Source organism: Bombus flavifrons, chromosome 13 (assembly GCF_040668555.2).
Source record: "Bombus flavifrons isolate JBK064 chromosome 13, iyBomFlav1_principal, whole genome shotgun sequence".
In the NCBI taxonomy this organism is placed as follows: domain Eukaryota; kingdom Metazoa; phylum Arthropoda; class Insecta; order Hymenoptera; family Apidae; genus Bombus; species Bombus flavifrons.
The window spans coordinates 7,903,113-7,924,822 of NC_138454.1; the positions used below are offsets into that span (position 1 = coordinate 7,903,113).

The window sequence follows — 21,710 nt, forward strand, 5'->3', positions numbered from 1 at the left end:
TTCCGCATGTAGATGAAAAGTGGCGTCGTTCAACTAAATGATTTCAACGTTATGTAATTGCATCGCGCCAGACGATCTTATGCACGTTAAACGATTTTTCACAGAATTCTGTCACTTTAGAAGTTACACTTTTCGATTAAATGACAGCTGGTAGCCATTTTCCTTCAGGAAAACGCGTAAGATGCGCGGAAAGAACTCAACTTCCTTCAGAAACCACGCGCGATGCGTGGGACGATTCGATGCATGTGTGGAACACCTTAAAGGCGTTGTCATTGGTGAATTTTCATTTATACTGATATTCATGAATACGATTGATCTCGATTTTTATTCGTTCAAGTATACTTTGTATTTCATTATAAAAATATTCAAAATTAATCAATATCTAGCAAAATTCTTTTAGGATGTTTCGATTATAAAGATGCAATTTTCTAGCTTAACCAAAATTTGAATACTGTTACTATTAGTTTTTCATATTTATTATATGTATCATTGAAAACAATAAAATATATACCTATCTTAAAATATATACCTTAAAAATATGTAACTTTTATTCGTTAATATAATTATAAAAATTATCCAATTACAAAATAAAGTAAATTTAAAAATTCCGCCATTATTGAATTTTGCAATTATTCGTCATATATGTCATAAAATGTTTTTTGAATGCGATAGATTATAAATTTCTAGCCACCTATATATACGTAGCCCTATATATATATATATATATATATATATATATATATATATATATATACGGTTGAATCGTCTTTCCTTTATGTTATTATCTAGTATGATGAATTTTACGGCTTAATAAAATTGTTGAATTTTAAACTATTCTAGGTGTAATGTAAATTTCGTATTCTGCACTAGTATAATGTGTATCATGGATTTATCTCCAAATCAAGACAATTTGACACATATACTTAATAAATTATCAGAAGATGAGGTTTCATCATATCTTCTTTCCAAATTTGATTCTTTCATTTGGATTTTTAAAAATCAGGTGTATTTAATTACAGGTTAAGATAGAAAAAAGTTTAGAAAATATACTTTCAAAACAATGTCATGTAGAAGCAAAGCTCCAAAGTATAAGTAAGGTATTGCCTAATATTGTTATAATACGGACAGAAGGAGAAAAGTTCTGTAATATGATTAGACGTACTAATGAACTAGCAGAAAATGTAAGTGCCAAAGTAAGACAATTGGATTTAGCAAGAGTAAGTTGAGCTGCAATATTGACTACACTACTGATAATAATTTCATTATTCAGTTGTTTATCATATAAAGCATCAAATTTAATTACTTATTGTTACATTATAGAGCAGAGTATACGAATGTCAAAGACGTGTTAATGACATTCTTGATTTACAACTATGTAGTGAAGGAGTAGCTATGGCATTGTGTAATGAAGATTATGAACAAGGTGCAGCACATGTTTATCGTTATTTATCAATGGATCAACAATTATTAGAAAGAACAGCTGAAGACATTTTGATGGATCACACTAGTGTCAGTTGTTCTCTAATTACATTACAACAAGCTGCATTACAACTCAGAACTGTGGTTACACATAAATTTGATGAAGCAGTAAAATTAGAAGATCTTGCATCTGTTGAAAGATTTTTCAAAATATTTCCTTTGTTAGAGATGCATACCGAAGGCCTTAAAAAGTTTTGTAGTTATTTATGCACAAAGGTAATAAATTATATTTTTTTTTAAATGCTATAAAGTTTATATAACTGTGTAGTTCTAACATTAGTTGCAAGAAACAGCACAAAAAAATTTAAAAGCAGCTCTGGAAATAAAAAGTAATGATAAAAGGGCGTCAGTTATTTTTTCTGACACTATGACATTACTATTTGAAGGAATTGCTCGTATTGTAGAGATACACCAACCAATAATCGAAACATATTATGGCCCTGGAAGATTATTAACGACAATTTCTATTTTGCAAAAGGAATGTGACAGGTATATTACATGTATTTATACTTGTAGTGTATATGAGGAAATTGTATGTACTTTCAAAACTATAAAATTTATGTTTTAAATAGACAAGTTAAAAAGATTATTGCAGAATTTATGAAACACCGATCTATATCTAAGAAAGTACAAATTGTAAATGATCATGTTCGTAAACCAAGTTCTGAAAGAGCAGATCCCAAAGAGTTTGACTTGTTATTGGGAGAAATTACTATAATGCATTCACGTGCAGAATTATACATAAGGTTCTTAAAAAGAAGGGTTAAAGTAAGTTAAATGTGTTTTAAATACTCTTACATACGTGAATATTTTTAAATACTTCAAAGTTCTATAAAATTATAACATTTTTATTCCAGAATGATGTAGAAATTAGTGTAACAAATGATGCACAATACAAAGATCTAATAAATGAATTCGAAAATATTATCAACAATTCTGATTTAGCACATGGTATGCAAGAACTTTTAGGTGCTTATCTTGCTTTAGAAAGATATTTCCTTGAAGAAAGTGTAAATAAAGCACTAGGAATGGATACCCTAGATCAAGATCAACAAACATCTAGTATGGTTGATGATGTTTTCTTTATAGTACAGAAATGTATTAGGTATTGACAAAATTTTATAATTTATGTTTAATTCAAGTACAAATAAAATACAAAATTTTCGTGTGTAGGCGTTCTATGTCAAGTTGGAGTATAGACGGTGTCTGTGCTGTAGTTAATATGGCTTGTGGAATATTAGAAGGAGAATTTGCAAACAGATTACGAAATCGATTGCGACAGGGTTATCCAGCAGGATACTTAGATTTGGCACAAGCTTACAGTGCCCTTCAAACAAGTATACAACATGGTCGTTTACAAACTTCAGATACGGAGCTCGCCCGTCTAATGTTTTTGGTAGTATTAAGTACAAAATTTACAATTCTTGCATATTTTATATGTTAATTTGTTTTACGTATTTCATTCATAGGCCTATCTAAATAACACCGACGTAAGTATCGAATATGTCGAAACGCTATGTAAAAGTCTTAGTACAGAAATAGATGCGACGTTTCCCAATATGCAAAGTAAAGAAAGAGGTAAAATCGACAGTTGTTTATCCGGTTTAAAAGGTGTTATGTCGATTTTACGAGCGGTTAATGATTATGGTCTAGAACAGTTACGAGTAAGCGCTGTCAAACCGAGAGTCACACCTTGGGTCGATGCATTCTTATCAGTGGATCATCATATAAACGAGGTAAACAAAGTATATAATCATAAAAAATAATTAAAATGAGACGAATAAAAAACTCGTAACGATTCGTTAATATCCATAGGATGACTTATTAAGATATGAAACAGAAGAACCTTTCGTACAAACTTTAATTATGAATTTAGAAGGTTTACTTCAAAGTTTTAAGGGAAGTTTAACAGCATCTAATTATGATGCTTTAATTGGTCTTCTTACTGCTGAAGTAACAGCTCGTTTAGAAAAAGTTGTATTAAAGTCTACTTTTAATAGAGTATGTATATTTTATGGTTTTATTTTAATTTTAATATTTATTTTCTAATAATCAATAATTTTTTAGGCGGGAGGTCTTATACTTGATAAAGAAGTAAGATCATTAGCAAGTTACTTAGCCGCTGTTACCTCATGGTCCGTACGTGATAAATTTGCACGATTAACGCAAATAGCTACCATATTAAGTGTTGAAAAAGTAGAAGAACTAGCAGATTATTGTGGTGCAGATGCAATAGCATGGAGATTAACACCTGCTGAAGTTCGACGTATTGCTTCTATGAGGATAGATTTTCGTCCCGAGGATATAAAAAGATTGAAACTTTAATTTTTGTTGGATTTTATTGGTATAATAAATATTAATAAACAGTCAATTCATTTTAATATTTTTATTTCTGCTTAATGTATAAATTATACAAAATTAAAATACAATTTTGGCTTAATAACTAACAGCATTATTAGTATTACTTAATTATTATTAATACATATAACACATCTTATTTTTATCAAATTATTTTATTACTAACTAATAATACTAATTACTAATAACTAGTGATACTACTAATAATTCTTAAATTTTATGATCAAAGTCAAGTTTCAGATATTTTTAAAACATATGGCAATTTATTAGACATGTACAATCTATGAGCATTTTTAAACTATTAGAGTTATAAAATTAGTACTTCAATACTTTACTTTCTTCATTAGTAACGTTATTATCATGTAATTACACAGCTTTTGTTTTCATACAAAATAAATCTTACACTTCTTAATATTTAATATGTATGATTTTCTATGACCTTCTTACTGATTGTTATCGTAGTCAGCAGTAAGAAACTGATGATTTATATAGGGACCTTCCTTATTTGTTTGCCTTGCTAAATTGTAAAAAATTGGTATTGGTACCCTTTATAGTGATATGATTCTGTTGGTTTGCTATTTTGTTTATATGTACGCGTATTGTGAAGAATTAAATGTCTGTGAGTCGCATAAAGTATATTTATGTGTCTGGCGCCAATACATTTTGCAGCATCATCACAAAATCCTACATTTGTAACCTCCTTGAACCCTACGAAACCCGCGTCGGTAGTCTCCTGGTGGTCCCACAAAGTCCCGCGTCGGTAGTCTCCTGATAGTTCTACAAACTCCTACATTGGCCTATCCCTCTTCTGGATTGCACGAAGACCCACGCTGGCACCCTCTTCTGGATAGCACGAAGTCCCATGTTGGTAGCCTCCTCTGGATAGCACGAAGTCCCACGTTGGTAGCCTCCTCTGAATAACATGAAGTCCCACGTTGGTAGTCTTCTCTGGATAGCACGAAGTCCCACCTTGGTAGTCTTCTCTGGATAGCACGAAGTCCCACGTTGGTAGCCTCCTCTGGATAGCACGAAGTCCCACGTTGGTAGCCTCCTCTGGATAGCACGAAGTCCCACGTTGGTAGCCTCTTCTGAATAACATGAAGTCCCACGTTGGTAGTCTTCTCTGGATAGCACGAAGTCCCACGTTGGTAGCCTCCTCTGGATAGCACGAAGTCCCACGTTGGTAGCCTCCTCTGGATAGCACGAAGTCCCACCTTGGTAGCCTCCTCTGGATAGCACGAAGTCCCACGTTGGTAGCCTCCTCTGGATAGCACGAAGTCCCACGTTGGTAGCCTCCTCTGGATAGCACGAAGTCCCACCTTGGTAGCCTCCTCTGGATAGCACGAAGTCCCACCTTGGTAGCCTCCTCTGGATAGCACGAAGTCCCATGTTGGTAGCCTCCTCTGGATAGCATGAAGTCCCACGTTGGTAGCCTCCTCTGAATAACATGAAGTCCCACGTTGGTAGCCTCCTCTGAATAACATGAAGTCCCACGTTGGTAGTCTTCTCTGGATAGCACGAAGTCCCACGTTGGTAGCCTCCTCTGAATAACATAGAGTCCCACGTTGGTAGTCTTCTCTGGATAGCACGAAGTCCCACGTTGGTAGCCTCCTCTGGATAGCACGAAGTCCCACGTTGGTAGCCTCCTCTGGATAGCACGAAGTCCCACGTTGGTAGCCTCCTCTGGATAGCATGAAGTCCCACCTTGGTAGCCTCCTCTGAATAATACGAAGTCCCACGTTGGTAGCCTCCTCTGAATAACACGAAGTCCCACGTTGGTAGCCTCCTCTGAATAGCACGAATTTACACATTGATAGCTCCCTCTTGATAGCAGGAAATACAGTGTTAAAATCCTCCTCTGGATAGCAGAAAATACCGCGATGAAAACCTCCTCTGGATAGCAGAAAATACCGCGTTGAAATTCTCCTCTGGATAACAGGAAATACCACGTTGATATCCTCCTCTGGATAGCAAGAAGTTCCACGTTGGCATCCTCCTCTGGGTAGTATGAAATCCTGCATTGGTATCCTCTTCTGAATAGCACGAAATCTCACGTTGGTAGCTTTCTTAGATTAGTACTGCGTTGTTCGTTATCTTTAAATCTCACATTAATAGCTGGCCTTTTTCAAATCTTACGAAATCGAGATAACAGTTTTGAAATTTCATGAATATACATTATGATTCATTACAATGTTCCCACATTTTTCGGACATTAAGTTGTTATTCCAATTAAATCGTCCCAATTATTTGTTACAATCATTGACATTTGATCCTTGAATGAACACAATATTAAATATTTCCTTCTTTTCTGTGATGTTCCTCTAGTCTATATATAGTTATCTCTTATACTGTCCAAGTAATAAATAATCTTTAAAAGTTGCATTCTAATACCGATCCTTTTTCATATGCCAAATTGATCTTACTATTTATTTATTTTGTAAAATTTTGGCAATAAATGTTACAATTTCCTGTTTGCCATGAAAGAAATCATGTCGAATTTTATACTCTTTTCTACAAAAATATTTACATTTTACTAGTAAGTATGTAGCAAGTATATTCCAAAAATGTATATCTGAAGCATATTATATAAATCTGAAATTAAAAAATGAATTACTGATTCAATTATTTCTTCCTAGTTAGAGAAATATATTGTTCAACGATTCTTACTTTACATCTGTTGTATATCTTCATATCTAAAATCTTCAACTGTTGTAACGCATAGATGATTGTAATTAAGTTATTAATTTCAAATCTGTTTTGAAGTCATTTCTTCGTTCATATTAAAATAATTTTCTTCTTCATTAGAAAATACAGAAAGCTATTCATCCAATGGTGCATGAAATTGCATACAACCAAGACATCAAATTAGATGAAATAGTGATGATTACAACATCATACCATAGTTGTTTTACTTCATGTTTCGATGTTCATACAAATGAACTTTTAATCAAATTCTTTTTATAAGATTTAATATGTTTAAAAAAAAAAATGAAGTAGAATATAAGGACTCACATTCATATACAGTTTCAATAAATCAATTTCATTGGCACTGAGATTACTTTGAAATATAACAGTTCTAAATAGTCTAATTGTCATACATGCATAAATTTTCACAATATACAGATTTGTTGAACGTTCAATTGAAAATAATACATACTGAATTATTTTCTCATTTATCTATCCATGAAAAAACGTTGATCGAAATGTTATTCAAGGTAGAATGGTAATTCATTTTGTCCTTCCATTTGGAAAATGCTTTTCTGGATCATTTAATATTACTTTCTGTAATATATTTATAATTTCCATAATTCAAAAAACACTTACTGATCATTTTTTTCACGTTCACGTGTAATTTGTCCATCAATCTGAATACCCTTACTTTATAATAAAATATATATTGTACTTATATTTACTACTATCATTCTATATATTTGGAATATTTTTGGATCAATAGATTGCATGCGAATGCAATTGCGTGCGAATTTCATGTGCGTAATGAATCCGTAAAACAATTATATTAAATTTACAATTTTGAATCTGAAAAACATTTGACTTCAATGATTATATTTCGATTTTTACCTGCCGGAAAACTGATGGAACAAAAATTTGTTACAACTATCAAGTTAACTGCTCGTTTTTTCCTTTCTTAGCAATGATCTGTTCCATTGTCAAACAAGTATTTCCTTCAGTAGCCGGATGAAATGCAAATTTGTATTGTATTATGCTTATCATTGTACTGCAAGTACTTTGAATTACTGAAATTGCAGAACCATTTCCTGTTATTGAATGCAAAACATACAGCACGAACACGTTTTTCATTATCAAAAAATGCCATACAAATGTCTCATCCATTGTATTAAAGTGATAAGAGATAGACACAGCACCAGGCCTGTAGCTCATAATACAACAAGTTGCACCAGTTTCTCAATTTTCCCCAATTATATTCAATGTTTACAATAATCATCCTTCATATAAAACTGTTACCTTTATCCAAAGCATACCACCTCTCTCCCTCTTTTTAAAAATATGACCTTTTTCATCTTAATGTCTCCCAAAAACGGATTTAGCAGAAAGTATACGACATCTATAACGATCCAATTAGAAACTACCAGAGCATGTGTATTTTAAGCGGACCTTTAAACGTTGATTAAACGCGTTCTCTATCCAAGCCTGGCTGAAACATAATTACTCACACCCCCAGTAACCCACCTCTAAATCATTCTAATCAACGTACCATGTAAACACGAATCCAACGTGTTCCAGGAATAGAATCAACTGCCTGTAGTTGTTTAGCTGTACACGACGAGTATAATTATTTCGGGTACTCCTGCAGTACAAAACAGACACCCAAACGACAATATTTCAACACAAAAATATTTAAAACAATAGTTATAAAAGCATGATACTTAATACCGCACTTGACATCAAGTATAAGCAAAAATAAATTTCTTCAAATAAATTTCAAGTTAAACCTTTAGCTTGTGTAATTATATCAAACTTGTTCAATTAACAAGTGAGCTATTTCCATCATGTTTTGACAACTGACTCATCGATGATGTATTTCCTTGGAATTGAAAAAGGAATGTGCATAATTTTGTCCTCCATCAACACTCAAAATATTATCTACATGCTATACTTAGGGATTCAATTTTATAATACGTTGCTTCATTTTCCATCACTGTTTTCCTACTATCAGTCACTTGAACTGTAATATAAACCAGTCTTTTATTTCCATTACTCTTCTGCATACCATTTGTCAGGAACAATACATTTTATTTGTTAATCTAATAACATGTGAAGTTCTTCATTTGTTCTAACATCAATCAATGGATAAGTGAAGAGAAATCTGAGAAAATAAGTATCAATGGATAAGTGAATTGAAATCTGTGAAAATAAGTATCTAGTAATATGACTCCCAAACCGACACATTTATTGCAATGATTGTTAAATTTCAAAATAATTTCCTATCCATATTAAACATATTTCATATATATGCATGTCTATTATTTCGATTAGTAGTGCTACTTGCGGTAGTTTGCCATTCTGGATCATCTAGACTCAACAAAGATGCATTCACTTTACTCCATACCTCAAAAAGCTCTTACTATCTTAATTCAAATGGGAAGACAGAGAGCTGTGACAGTATTCAGCTTGCTCAACTTTGAACAAGGCATATTGATAAGCCAGAGTAACTCACATACAACTTGGTGGTACAAGCGTTGAAAAAACTTTTCCGGACCTGAGAAAACACATTTGCACAGATAACGAACAAAAGGGATTAGAGCTCACCAAATAAGATTTGCTACAATTTGCTGTAGTTCGTCACAATAAGCCTATGAGTATCGCGCGTCAGACGATTTTGGAATTAGTTGATGCTTGGATGTTCAAGATACGGAAGCGCGGAGTGATGAGACGTTTATGTACAACTTGATCATGGTGCAACCCATTCGTCAGCCAGAAAACTTCATGCACGATTTTCTAAAAACAAAGACTTTTCCCCTTTGTTTATCCCATACCAATCCTCTCTCGTCACTCCTTATCTCATACACAGACAGGCCAAATAATGTCGCCAATGACGGCCAACAGCCTGGACACATGTGCGGGTCTCTTGCCTGCGACAAAATTTTGTTATGTGTAGTATGCTGGACAGAAAAGGATTTTTGGCATTAATATGAACTAGAAGATTGCACAAAAATTGTAAACATTTTCCAAATTTTATTAATTTCATTTTATTTCTTAAAGTCTACAAAACTGTTAATTAACATTAAGCAAATATACAAAATCTTGACGTTCAGAATAATGGAGCAAATATTTGAAACGGTACTACTAAATCTACAAGTTAAAATGTACTATACAAATTTTCTTTAAACTATAAGACATACAAAGTACATAATGTTTTATGCAAATTGCCATATTTCTGAAAATAAAAAATATCGGATCAAATACTCTTTGAACATATTTCGAACGCTCATTATTACGTATATTACTACAAAAAATTGTAAAGGGGAATGCATTGGTCCCGATACAGTTTACAAACCAAACCAATGAAAGGCGTAGAGACTAGAGAACATGGGGTCCCCGATCGTGCGGTACGCTTCAGCATCGTTGCGAACACCAACTCCCTCCGCCTGTCCCAATGCCATCTCAAACGGTGAGACTGCAAGTAAAAAATATCCAGATATACATCAGGATAGTAATGCGATTTCTATTCCTGCAGCACCGACGTAATACACGGTGCTCCATAATCGCTCGAGATTCCATATAGTTGTTGAAATCTCTACGCATTTGGTAGATAAGACGTTGCGAGAAATCCTCTTGTCAAAGTAGTCACAGTTAGCTTCTAGGTCTTCCAAACCTGATCGCTTGCATTTTTCCCACTACTTCAGCGTTGTAACGGTACTTTTATTTCTGCCAACTTAGACATGAAATCGTCTAAACTGCTCAATTCAGGACACAATGGCTCCTCCCAAGGATTCTGTTGAGACAATCTCGAATTTTCTGTGTCTTCACCATTGTAGAGTTCATAATTTGAATAATTTGCCTTCTTCAAGCATCGTCTTTTAAGTAGCTGCCATTTTGAAGATGTTGATAATTGCTGGATGCGTAAATCATTTTCAGCTTTGGAAAGAGCGCACGTCAGCATTGCTTCAATCCGTAAATCGCGTCTGCGATTTCGGCGACACTTTAATTTTTTGCTGCGAACTCTGCTAATCCAAGTTACTAATCGTTCAGTTTCACTTAGCTTGTCGGCGTCAGTTTTTGGAAGTCTCTTCTTTGTGCTCACCATGATGATGGCTTCGTAGTTTTCTTAATTTGTAGAAATACAAATGTCCTCGTTGTTTTCGACGTTAACACAGTATCGATGATACTTTTCTTGAGAAATGGGTTAACATGAATTATCGATTGACACGATATTCACGTTTTCTTATAGCTTTCTCAACTATTTCACCTAATTATTGAATAAGTAATAAGTACACCAACCTGTATCCGGCTCGTGTTTGTTGTAGAACAAAACAGAAGAGATTCACATAACTGCACATAAAGGATTTGAAACTACCGAGCAAAATCCTCCTCAAATCTTGAAGAAAATTAAAGCAATGCCTACGCTGCGCGTGTAATGGCCGCTTTATATACCCCCACGCCTGTCTTTATGACGTAGTCTTACGCGCGAACAATGGAAACTAGTTCCGTGTAAAATCTTACATTAACCTTATATTCTTAGAATTTTTGAAAAATACTTTAATCCAATTAATTTTTAAATATATTTGCGACAATTTTAATGCTAAATTTTATATATTTTGTACATTATATTAAAATTCTTCATTTACAGGAAATAATCATTAGCGTATGAAGATGTACTGCGGTTAATTCTAACCAATTGCGTGCCCCATTTTGTTAACGTCATTTCCGGTGCACGTATTATTTGGCACGTACATTAATGTTAATGCAAAAATCATTATTCCAATGATTTTAAGTTACATACATAATAAATAAAGTAGGCTGTTGACTATGAAATTCGTATGAAATAAACAGAGAATAATAACTAAATAAATATATATATTGAACATAAATTTTGTAAAAATATTAATACATTAAATTACATTCAAATCAAATATATGAACAAGGTCTATTGACATTTAATTATTTTTTTGAAACACTAGTATGAAATAAAATTGCGACATTACAAATACAAAAACAATAACGTTGATATAAAAATGTTTGACATTATAGAAATTGCAATACATGGCAACACTGTCAGGAATAACTTTTACGCTGTTACACATTATACTTAATGAGTGTAATAAGATGCTTTCCATTTTACGTTTTATTTCACGATACAAAAACAAAAATTACTTTCGTTAAATCTGAAAGTCCTTGAAAATTTAAATATTTCAGAATCTTTAACCATATTCCATAACATTAATAATTATCATATTTCATTCTTCTCTTAATTGATACAATTTATTTAATAGATATAAAATAAAGATATGTATTCTTTATGTTTTAATGAAGCATTCTTGAATCGTGACTAATGAATGACGCATGAGAGATACATATACGCGTACGTATATAGTTAGGTACATAAGTATACACATGTATATATTTTAAGTTCACATTTAATTTTCTTAGAAATGGTTTAGTCAGTTGCAGTTACACGTGAATTCTATTTTTATATCGTGTTCAAAGATAGAGTATAATGAAATTGCAGCAGATTATTGAAAACAATAAATCTTCACATTTAAACTAATTTTTGTAGAAAGTTAATGAATAAATGATATTAATTTATTATTATATACAGATATAAATTAATGAATTTATATGCTTTTAATAAATATTGTACTTCGTAAAATTGATTTAAGTTTTAATGATAAATTATCTGTGACGTAATTAAGTTAAGAATACATCTTAAATAAACACATGTAATTTCTCAACATTTTTCTACCCATGAATTTAATATATACATATATATGGTTTAGTTAATGACAGGTAATGTTCGGAACTTATCAATACATTAAAAACATGATTCATGATCAAACGTATTTATTGTCATATTTTATTATTAAATACAATAATCGATCAGATATAATTTATTTCTTCTATTCCACTAATGAAGGAGAAACAAAATATACAAGTTTTCGCATCTCATGCAAAATATACGTAAATATGATAAATTATAACAATAAAATAAAAATGTATGATTGTATATAATATGTGTATACATACATATTTGGAATAAATATTTAATATTATTCTTTAATTGGGATAACTTTGACTATTGGACAATCAAGATATGGCACAATAAATTTGCGCAATTATTAAAGTATACACACTTGTCTAATATGAATATTGTTCTTATTTATCATAAATTAATTTTTATTTTTATGAAAATGCGAAATGTGAAAAATAGAATAGTGAAAAAAATATATTATAAAGAAATACTTACAACTTTTTAAAATTATTTGTTTAAATTAATCAAATCATAACATATTTAAAGAAATGTTATATTATACATAGCAAATTTTTCCTAGAACAAAATCAATGTTAAAAAGTATAAAATTCGTTTTTCATAAATGAGTTAACAGAATTTTGTATATTAAAATTTAATGCTCCCAAGTATATATAATATAATGATAATTTAAAAAGTGCCCATTGTTGAGATATAGAAACTTTCCACTTTTCCCATATATTCGTGCAGGTTTTCAGTTTCTCTCCATATACAGATTGTATGCAACATTTTGACATTTCCAACATTCCTGACATTCTTGATTCTGTGTTGAGGGAATATTCGATACAACGCATAAGATCATTTGTTTTAAGGATTAATAACATTTGCCTATTCACTTTGTCTAGTACAGTGCTAATTTGTGGTAATAAATTTGGTATTTCTTTTTGAAATTCTTCTTTTTCCTGTATATCATATTTGGTTTTCTGAACACCAGTTATAATTGTATTCCAAGATCGTCCTGATACCATACAAGCTAATAACCCATACAAATCTGCAACACCTAAATTAGCACAATGCGTTTGCATTGCAGCTTTATTGCCATCAAATATTGCCAACCAAAGCTTAGAATATTCCCATCGAAATTCATTTGAGAGGTTTGCATACAATCCATGATCTAGAAGTATAATTTCTGCTTCATTATTTTTCTTTCTGACTAAAACGTTACCAGGATGTGGGTCTGAATGTACAAAACCAACAATGAATATCATGTGGCTATAAAGTCGACCTAATTTACTGCTAACTTCATATGGATTTAAATTACTGGTTTGAATGTATTTTAAATCATTAATTTGTCCTCCTTCCAAAAATTCCATTGCTAGAACTCGTGGTGATGAAATTTCCCAATGTATTTTCGGTATTTTTAACCAATGATAATGTGAAAATATATTTTGAATTTTTTCTGCATTTTTTCCCTCTTGAGTGAAGTCCAACTCTCGAGGAATATTCTTCTTAGTTTCATCAACAAGCCAATCAAATTTAAAATCAGGGAAAACTAATGATGTTAATTTTACTAAGGCTGACATAGTTTTTATATCTACATAGGAATTTGTTTTAACTGATCGATGTTGAATTTTAACAGCAACAACATCACCATTTTTTAATATAGCTTTATGAACTTGTGCTAAACTAGCAGTGCCTAAAGGTTCAGGATCAATACTTTCAAATATTTCGTATGGATCTTTCTTGAAATCTTCTTTAATAACAGTAAGTATATCTTTAAAAGATGACTGTGGTGCTGAACTATGTAACACCCTCATTGTATTAACATATTCTGATGGCAATAAATAATCTAGTGCGCCAATATGTTGACCTACTTTTATATAAACACCTTTGTTGGCACAGCAAAGTTCTAAGAGTTTCTGTGCTCCATATTTATGTACTTTTGATTTTAAGTCAAGATATTCCTGAGTATTTGGATCTAAATTACTACCATACAATTCGTTTCTATAGTGCCTCCCAATTATAAAGACAGTAATTGCAGCACGTCCTAGTCGTACAATACCTATAGCTCCCAAGTCATATTCATTTGCTCTTAAGGATGCTAGCGTTCCCAATCCAATTATTCCAAGAGCTGCACCTTTTAGCAGTCTTCTTGATAAAAACATTATCAATTAAAAATTTGTCAAATACTTAAATTTTTCTGTTTAGTTTTATATATGGTGAATCTGAAATGAGACAATGGTAAAAAGATTTGTCAATTTTAATACAATAATTATGTAAATATTTATAACCTTTACAAGAACGAAATTACATACTTTGCGGTAAGTTAAAATCCTTTTTTCCTCAATAAAACATCACTATATAACACGAAATCAGGTATAAAAATTATGCAATCCACTTGTGTCTTTCTGACTTATAAATTGTTCCGAAATTTCGAAGATTGTGTAGTAACCTAAACTATGTACATGTAAAAAGTGTAACAGAATTTGTGTATTAAAAAATTCTATTTAAGGATATCTCAATTTTTTAATTTTTTCTTTAAAAGTATTTGGTTAATTTTGTATAATATTTGTCTAATTACTTGTTTTTTCTGAGAATGTAACATCATAACCTGTTTTCATTTTGAAACTGTTAATCTTTGCTCACATGGAATAATAATCAATTTGCACTGATCACCATTGTGTCGATGTTTTTACGTTTGCATATCGATGAAGTTACATTTTGATAAATTTTATAAATCATTAATCTTATTTTTTTTGTACAATTTTATGGAAAATTATGTTAAATATAGGGTACCCTAAGTAAAAGAATTTATTCATGTAATAACTATAATCAACCACAAAAAATATTGAAAATGTTATATATGAATATATATACATGTATGTAAATATGTATATACATGTATATATGTATTTATGTATGTTAATAATTTTTAAAAAAGAAAAAAAAAATGTTTGTAAAAAATTTTTAACATAAGTGAAATATAAAATTATAATTCCATTAAACAAATTTTTTATTTATATATCACATATAATTACCGTCAAAAGTTCGACTACAAAAATAATAATACTATGTTACTATTAATAAATATTTACATTGGTTGTTAGTATCACTGATTCTTTTTTTGTCCAGATGCATGTTCTATCAACGCTTTCTAAAACAGACAATAAAGTTTGATTTAATATAGAGTATCATATTACACTCAATTTTGCTATTTTCAAATCTATTATGTTTCACCTTTATCACTGGGGTAGCATTTGTTATTTGCAATCCCAAACTTCTAGCTAGTACAATAGGCGCTACAGTTCCTTTGTATAATCGATGCAGTACATCAATAGCAAACATCATTGGAACATTGTATCGTTGTCTTAATGTTTCATATTTCTTTAAATACATTATGTTCCCTAAAGGAATTCCATTTATAACTGCTTCTGCAAGAAGTTTAACCAAGGCTGTTACATCTCCAAAACCTAAATTTACACCTTGACCAGCTAATGGATGGACTCTATGTGCTGCATCACTGAAATATTTTGAATCAAAATTATATATATTACATTAAATAATAATTATATGTATTAGAAGTATATATAATTATATTATATTAAAATGTATTTTAAATATACATAGACTTTTTACTTGCCCTACTAAAACAGTTCCTGTTTGAACATAAGATACAGAATGACCAAATTGCAAAGGAAAAGCTGCACGAGATCCTTTTGAAATATCTGATACTGATGGTTGTAATTGTCTCACTACTCCAGTTTGTAAAGATAAACTTTCAAGTAATTGTTGAAATGCTCGTAAACCACTTTCAACTATACCATCTTTTGGATAAATTTTCCATAAAGCATTGTTTACATTATCAACAAATTCTTCTTCTGAAACTTGCAAAAGTCTTTTTGCTTCATCTGTTGGTAATGACCATACAAGAGAACTAAGACAATTTGTTAACTATAAAACCCAGAAAGACAAGTTAGTGATGTTTTTTGATTGATTCTAACTACTTTATAAGAACAAAAAGTTATTACTGGAAGTAGTGCTATTGGTCCAGATGGTAAAAATCTTTGCCATGCAACAACATTTTCTGTGGACTGAAACAAAAATAAAATTAATACATAATTCAGAATATAATTAACTAGTACAGAAATTTTATAATAATATAACTTTTACCTCTGATAATTTAAGAGTAGCAACTATACCCATTTCATTATAATCCCATTTCACATATTGTGTACCCATTGTTTTTCGTACTAATGAGTTTACACCATCTGCTCCAACCTGAAGCATATATTATTGTGGTTTGATGTGAATGAAATATATTACAATAATAAAGAATAACTATATTATAGTTTGTGATATTATATGGAGATAACACAAACATCATATCATAGGAAGGGGAAGTATATATAGAGAGGGAGCGAGAAACTGACAATATGTCTGGAAATAACTTCAGTTCTGTGCCACATTTCAATAGGAATTCTAAATGTAATTTTAAAGTGTTTTATATTTAGTTTTCTAAAAAATTGCCTTGAATAAAATTATAATATTTTTGTACATTTTTATTTATTTATCACAAATTGTATATTTTTTATATGCATAATAGTTTTACATTAAATTAAAAATAAGTTCTGTAAACAGCTTAAGAAATGAAAAAACTGTTTAACTTGATCTGTTGATTTATATGTAATAAATGCAAAGTACAATCTTGTCTTCAAAGGATGATGTTATTTATTATACACAGAAATATATTCTGAAAGTGAAGTTATATGAAAATAAAAATTTTATATTCTACTTATATTAACAGAAGAAATGTTTTAAAAGAAAGAATCTAATAATTTAGAACTTTATCTTGCTATACATATATGTTAAGAAGTAGTCAGAGCTAAATATATGCCAGTTCTGTTTTATAAACACCAAAGAACATGTGTGGTCCTGTTTCAAACCATACTGGCAACTGAAAATAGTTTTTAAGTGTTTGAAACTGAAGATATATAGCATAAATTTTGTATGTAGTAAAATTAGGAACAAAAATATAATTAATGTTCTAGCTATTTACTGTGTCAACTGAAAAGTAAAAAGATATTCAAAACAAAATGTCAATCTTAAACAACAAACCATTACTAAATAAATTTTTGAACAATCACAATTTTCAAGAAGGATCAAATATCATGTCGTTATCTTCTACTGTTAATAATTATATAGTAAGTATGAATTGATAATATAAGTTTGGTTGCTATTTATTAAATGTCAATAATTCTAGGATGATTGTGAAGATATTTGGATGAACGACGTGGAAGAAGATAGTATAAGTTCTGAGTACAGTTCTGAGCCTGTTATATGTCATATAAAAGAGAGACAAATAACAAATCAACAACCATGGAATACAGAGGAAATTATTTTAGCTCTATCTGATCTTCCAGCAGGAAAGCATGCACTTTCTGTTATTCCTACCTTGCATGGAGATATTTTGGATAAAGTTTTACATGAATTTTTAAACACTGATGATAGCAAATTATCAGTGAATATTCAAAAAACTGCTACATCTTCATTTTCAACTGGGTACATTAATTATTAGTTACAATAATAAAAATTATAATAAATATAATTCAATCTCTGTTTAATATAGATGTATACAAAATACGTTATTGAACATTGAAAATGAAGCAGCTTTAAATACAACTGCACTACAACTTTTCCTGAGATGGCCAAATACTTGTCTCCTAGTTTCTTGTTATTTAGGTCATGTAAATGTGGTCAAAGCTTTACTAAAAAGTAAAAATGCAAATATTTCAGCTAGAGATAGTGATGGCAGGTATGTAAAAGATAATAGAAAAGTTTAATTCCAAAATATGAATCCATTGATATTATAGGACACCATTACATTTAGCTGCTTGTACAGCTTCGTTAACAATTTTGGAAGAATTACTGCAACATGGAGCAAATCCATGTGAATGGGATTTTGGTAAAAAATATACACCTTTGCATTATGCTGCTGCTACTGGAGACCTTGCTTGTGTTAAATGTTTAATAAAATCACAAGCAGATGTAAATGCTGGAATACATGGAAAAAGCCCTCTTTACTATGCTGTATTAAATAATGCAGCAGATTGTGTTAAAGCTTTATTAGAAGCAGGTGCCTCTCCTAACAACCCACAGGTTTTTACTCATGAATACTAAAATATTTCTAATTATTTATATTTAATATTTAGATATGACAATTAAATAGGTTTATACAGAAACACCATTGCATGTAGCAGCTGGTTTGGGTTCTGTTATGTGCACAAAACTATTGTTAACTTATGGAGCAGATGTAAGATTTCGGTTTGGTTCTATGAAATCTACTCCATTACATCTAGCAGCTGAAGAAGGTAGTGCTGAATGTACAAAGTTGCTATTAGATGCTGGGGCAGAATGCGAAGCAAAAAATGCAAGGGGACAAACACCAATGCACTTAGCAGTTTTGTCTCAATCTATGGAAACATTAGATGTGCTTCTGAATATTGGAGCAAAAGTTAACATCGAAGACAATGATGGCCGTACTCCATTACATGCTGCAGTTACAAAATCTGCTAGAGGAATCGAATTGGTGAAAATTTTATTACAGGTTCATTTACTCTTTAAGAATGCTACATAAAATATATGTAACTATCCATAATTACATAATTTCTTTATCATAATAGGCTGGTGCTTTAGTCAACAAAGCAGACAAATTTGGTTATACACCTTTACATATTGCAGCATTGAATGAAAATTCACCAACAGTAATAATGTTACTGTCAAAAGGAGCAGATCTCACTGCTAGAACAAAGGGTGGTATATCTGCATTAAGTTTTATTGTGCGCAGAACTCCAGATGTATTACCACGATTTGTCTCACGCTTGGATCAAGCAATTTCTTTACATGATCATGAGTTAGGTGATGTTGATTGTGAATTAAGATTAGATTTTAGACCATTAGTGTCAGGTGGTAGAGGAGAAACAAATTTGATGCTATGTTTGGTGGAATCTGGACAAAGACATATATTGAAACATCCTTTGTGTGAGAGTTTCCTTTATTTAAAATGGTTAAGAATTCGCAAATTTTTCTTATTAAGTTTGATATTCCATTCCATATTTGTTGCATTTTTTACGGCATATATTGTAGTTGAAAAATTCAGAGGAATAGTTTTTTGGCCAGTACTAATATTTACTATCACAATAGCTGGTAAAGAATTTTTTCAAATGGCTCATGGTATGTGCAGTTATATTAAAAGATGGGAAAATTGGCTTCAATGGAGTGTTGTATTACTATCAAGTATTGTATTAAATATGCCAAAACATTGCCCCGGGTGGCAATGTCATGGTTGGCAACATCATGTAGCTGCTGTGAGTATTTTATTAATTTGGATAGTATTAATGATGGTGGTTGGAAAATTTCCAATGTTTGGCCTTTATATCCAAATGTTTACTCAAGTATCAATTAACTTTTTTAAATTTCTTGGTGCTTACATATTTCTTATAATAGGGTTTTCTTTAGGTTTCAATGTATTACTTAAAAATGATTCATTTAAATATCCATTAATTGCTTTGTTGAAAAGTATTGTGATGATGTCTGGAGAATTAGAATTTGAAGATATATTCATTAGTACAGAAGCACCGATTGAATATTCTGGTACTGCGCACTTCATGTTTCTAAGTTTTGTCATTTTAGTAACAGTAATTTTGGCAAATTTAATGATGGGCCTTGCAGTGTCAGATATACAAGAATTAAGAAGATGTGCTGGATTGGATGGATTAGTACGCAGAGCAGAATTAGTAGCACACTTGGAACACATGTTATTTTCCAAACTTTTAGACCATGCACCAAATGCTATAATGAAAGCATGCAGACGGGGTGCACTTCTGTTACATCCACCTCATTATTGTGCAATTTATATTCGTCCTAATGATCCCCGTGAGAAACGTTTACCACAAGAATTAATAAAAGCTATCTATCGCTTAGTAATTGAAAGAAAACATAGGAATGTGAAAACAAAAGGAACATCCATATATAATGCATATAGTATAGGAATGGATACTTCTAGATTAAATCGACTTTATAGTAGTACTTCTAGTGATAATAATCAACAATTGAATGAATTAGCTACAGAACTAAAAAGATGTTCTTTCAATATTGCTACACGTTTGGATAGGCTAACTAATAAAGTCGAAAGTATTTTACGAGAGAGTAATAACTCAATATAATGTATAATACTTAAACCATTTAAATTATGGGTATTATTTACTTACCAATAATTTAGTCTTATATCTTGTTCCATCTTCTAATTGTATTTCTGCATTTTCTTCTGGTATTTTAGGTAATTTAATATTTTCAACTCTGGAGTTATAAATTACGTTTACATTTTCTTTATTTATCAACTGTTTTTTGACTGCATGTAATAATAGATCATTTTCAACTATATAAGCAATTTTTTCATTCAAGTAATCTTCATCAAATACTATCGTAGCATCAGAGCATGCTTCCCAAACCTACTACAAATTTCATATTTAATTGCAATATTTGGAATATTATTGTAAAACTGTTGTTTGTTACTATTATCAATGTTTCAATACCTGCATTTTTTGTACAGTACCATAACGTGTTGCTGCAATGTGTTGCCAAGCTCCTATGCTTGAAAGTAAGGTACGTGTTTGTTGATTTAAAGCAACCACACGATTGGAATATTCTTCTTGAAATTTATATTCGAACTGTTTACCACTTTCCAACAAAAGAATCTTCTTACATTCAAGTTTCCTATTGTTTGCTATTGCAAGACGTAAAGAAACGTTCATCAAGTATGTTATTTATCAAATCTTTGGTAAACCCTAAAAATATTGTTATATATAATTATAAATAAGTAAAAATGCTAACCTATTGCACATGCAAGTGTGGTTCCAACCATACCACCTCCAGTAATAATAATATCATAATTTTCATGGTTTTGGGCAGAGATAGAATAATTTCTCGTCACTAGTATCGATCCATTAGGAATAAAATATTTATATCTTTTTAAAGCCGATGATAAAACATCACAATATGTTACCGTTTTCATAAAAGTCGCCATTTTCCTTTTATTTATATACTCTAAATACATATAATTTATAACGAAGAATGAAATTACTTTAAAATAAATCACATCAAAAATATATTAAATACAAATCTTTTTCAATTTCACTTAATCCATAAAATTATTTTATTTGTACAGTTATTTTAATAGAATTATTTGAATTCTTTAATTATTTAAATGTGTTATTTTAATCAGTATCTCGGTACATAGTTTTGTCCAAATCATTTAATACTTGTTATATTAACAAATTTTGAAATGTTCTATTTTATTCAAATATGCATATGAAAACACTTCGTATCATTTTATGACAAATAATGGCATAACAAAACGTTTTAGTATTCA

At 30.7% G+C, this 21,710-nt stretch overlaps 5 protein-coding genes and 1 long non-coding RNA gene across 10 annotated transcripts; 2 read left to right on the forward strand and 4 right to left on the reverse strand.

Annotated features, from left to right (window-relative positions):
• The first annotated feature begins 140 nt into the window (after positions 1-140).
• On the forward strand, positions 141-3,860 carry Cog4 (conserved oligomeric Golgi complex subunit 4). Of its 3 annotated transcripts, none has more exons than XM_069126266.1 (10): positions 141-275; positions 1,020-1,217; positions 1,321-1,695; positions 1,760-1,968; positions 2,052-2,247; positions 2,337-2,584; positions 2,653-2,875; positions 2,949-3,215; positions 3,295-3,480; positions 3,547-3,860. In XM_069126266.1, the coding sequence occupies exons 1-10, from the start codon at positions 141-143 to the stop codon at positions 3,802-3,804; spliced, it is 2,295 nt and encodes a 764-aa protein (XP_068982367.1). In that variant the 3' UTR covers positions 3,805-3,860. The 3 variants fall into 3 exon arrangements, with proteins under 3 accessions (XP_068982367.1, XP_068982368.1, XP_068982369.1); XM_069126267.1 differs by having other exon boundaries at positions 1,020-1,181; XM_069126268.1 differs by lacking the exon at positions 141-275 and adding an exon at positions 732-946.
• Positions 3,861-4,082: 222 nt separating this feature from the next.
• Positions 4,083-5,662, reverse strand: LOC138186408 (uncharacterized). Its single transcript, XM_069126277.1, has 2 exons — positions 5,612-5,662; positions 4,083-5,541 (listed from the first exon to the last, which is right to left on the reverse strand). Exon 2 carries the CDS (start codon positions 5,529-5,531, stop codon positions 4,635-4,637), a length of 897 nt encoding a protein of 298 aa, XP_068982378.1. The 5' UTR covers positions 5,532-5,541; positions 5,612-5,662; the 3' UTR covers positions 4,083-4,634.
• A 613-nt stretch (positions 5,663-6,275) lies between these two features.
• Positions 6,276-10,971, reverse strand: LOC138185872 (uncharacterized). 2 transcript variants are annotated; one of them, XR_011174734.1, is made up of 5 exons: positions 10,819-10,971; positions 9,127-9,994; positions 7,451-8,164; positions 6,505-7,374; positions 6,276-6,429 (listed from the first exon to the last, which is right to left on the reverse strand). It is a non-coding gene; the product is annotated as an uncharacterized LOC138185872 (long non-coding RNA). The 2 variants fall into 2 exon arrangements; XR_011174733.1 differs by having other exon boundaries at positions 6,505-8,164.
• A 1,390-nt stretch (positions 10,972-12,361) lies between these two features.
• Positions 12,362-15,103, reverse strand: Adck1 (aarF domain containing kinase 1). The gene is made up of 2 exons (XM_069126163.1): positions 14,599-15,103; positions 12,362-14,508 (listed from the first exon to the last, which is right to left on the reverse strand). The coding sequence occupies exon 2, from the start codon at positions 14,446-14,448 to the stop codon at positions 12,880-12,882; it is 1,569 nt and encodes a 522-aa protein (XP_068982264.1). The 5' UTR covers positions 14,449-14,508; positions 14,599-15,103; the 3' UTR covers positions 12,362-12,879.
• A 175-nt stretch (positions 15,104-15,278) lies between these two features.
• On the reverse strand, positions 15,279-21,599 carry Coq6 (ubiquinone biosynthesis protein COQ6, mitochondrial). Of its 2 annotated transcripts, none has more exons than XM_069126166.1 (8): positions 21,209-21,599; positions 20,875-21,126; positions 20,551-20,790; positions 16,454-16,561; positions 16,312-16,374; positions 15,924-16,234; positions 15,521-15,803; positions 15,279-15,437 (listed from the first exon to the last, which is right to left on the reverse strand). In XM_069126166.1, exons 2-8 carry the CDS (start codon positions 21,091-21,093, stop codon positions 15,393-15,395), a joined length of 1,269 nt encoding a protein of 422 aa, XP_068982267.1. In that variant the 5' UTR covers positions 21,094-21,126; positions 21,209-21,599; the 3' UTR covers positions 15,279-15,392. The 2 variants fall into 2 exon arrangements, with proteins under 2 accessions (XP_068982267.1, XP_068982266.1); XM_069126165.1 differs by having other exon boundaries at positions 20,875-21,065; positions 21,173-21,385.
• LOC138186343 (transient receptor potential channel pyrexia-like) lies at positions 16,684-20,660 on the forward strand. Its single transcript, XM_069126142.1, has 6 exons — positions 16,684-17,484; positions 17,544-17,842; positions 17,910-18,095; positions 18,154-18,439; positions 18,510-18,887; positions 18,964-20,660. The coding sequence occupies exons 1-6, from the start codon at positions 17,377-17,379 to the stop codon at positions 20,503-20,505; spliced, it is 2,799 nt and encodes a 932-aa protein (XP_068982243.1). The 5' UTR covers positions 16,684-17,376; the 3' UTR covers positions 20,506-20,660.
• Positions 21,600-21,710: the final 111 nt, after the last annotated feature.

Coding starts and splice junctions, on each gene's coding strand:
- Cog4 (XM_069126266.1), top strand. CDS start 141: ATGACAGCTGGTAGCCATTTTCCTTCAGGAAAACGCGTAAGATGCGCG. Junction 1,218..1,320: donor GACAATTGGATTTAGCAAGA/GTAAGTTGAGCT, acceptor GTTACATTATAG/AGCAGAGTATACGAATGTCA. Junction 2,876..2,948: donor TCGCCCGTCTAATGTTTTTG/GTAGTATTAAGT, acceptor TTTCATTCATAG/GCCTATCTAAATAACACCGA.
- LOC138186408 (XM_069126277.1), bottom strand. CDS start 5,531: ATGCTATCCAGAGGAGGCTACCAACGTGGGACTTCGTGCTATCCAGAG.
- Adck1 (XM_069126163.1), bottom strand. CDS start 14,448: ATGTTTTTATCAAGAAGACTGCTAAAAGGTGCAGCTCTTGGAATAATT.
- LOC138186343 (XM_069126142.1), top strand. CDS start 17,377: ATGTCAATCTTAAACAACAAACCATTACTAAATAAATTTTTGAACAAT. Junction 17,485..17,543: donor CTACTGTTAATAATTATATA/GTAAGTATGAAT, acceptor CAATAATTCTAG/GATGATTGTGAAGATATTTG. Junction 18,440..18,509: donor CCTCTCCTAACAACCCACAG/GTTTTTACTCAT, acceptor ACAATTAAATAG/GTTTATACAGAAACACCATT.
- Coq6 (XM_069126165.1), bottom strand. CDS start 21,365: ATGGCGACTTTTATGAAAACGGTAACATATTGTGATGTTTTATCATCG. Junction 20,791..20,874: donor GTACTGTACAAAAAATGCAG/GTATTGAAACAT, acceptor AATTTGTAGTAG/GTTTGGGAAGCATGCTCTGA. Junction 16,562..20,550: donor GATATAAGACTAAATTATTG/GTAAGTAAATAA, acceptor TATATGCTTCAG/GTTGGAGCAGATGGTGTAAA.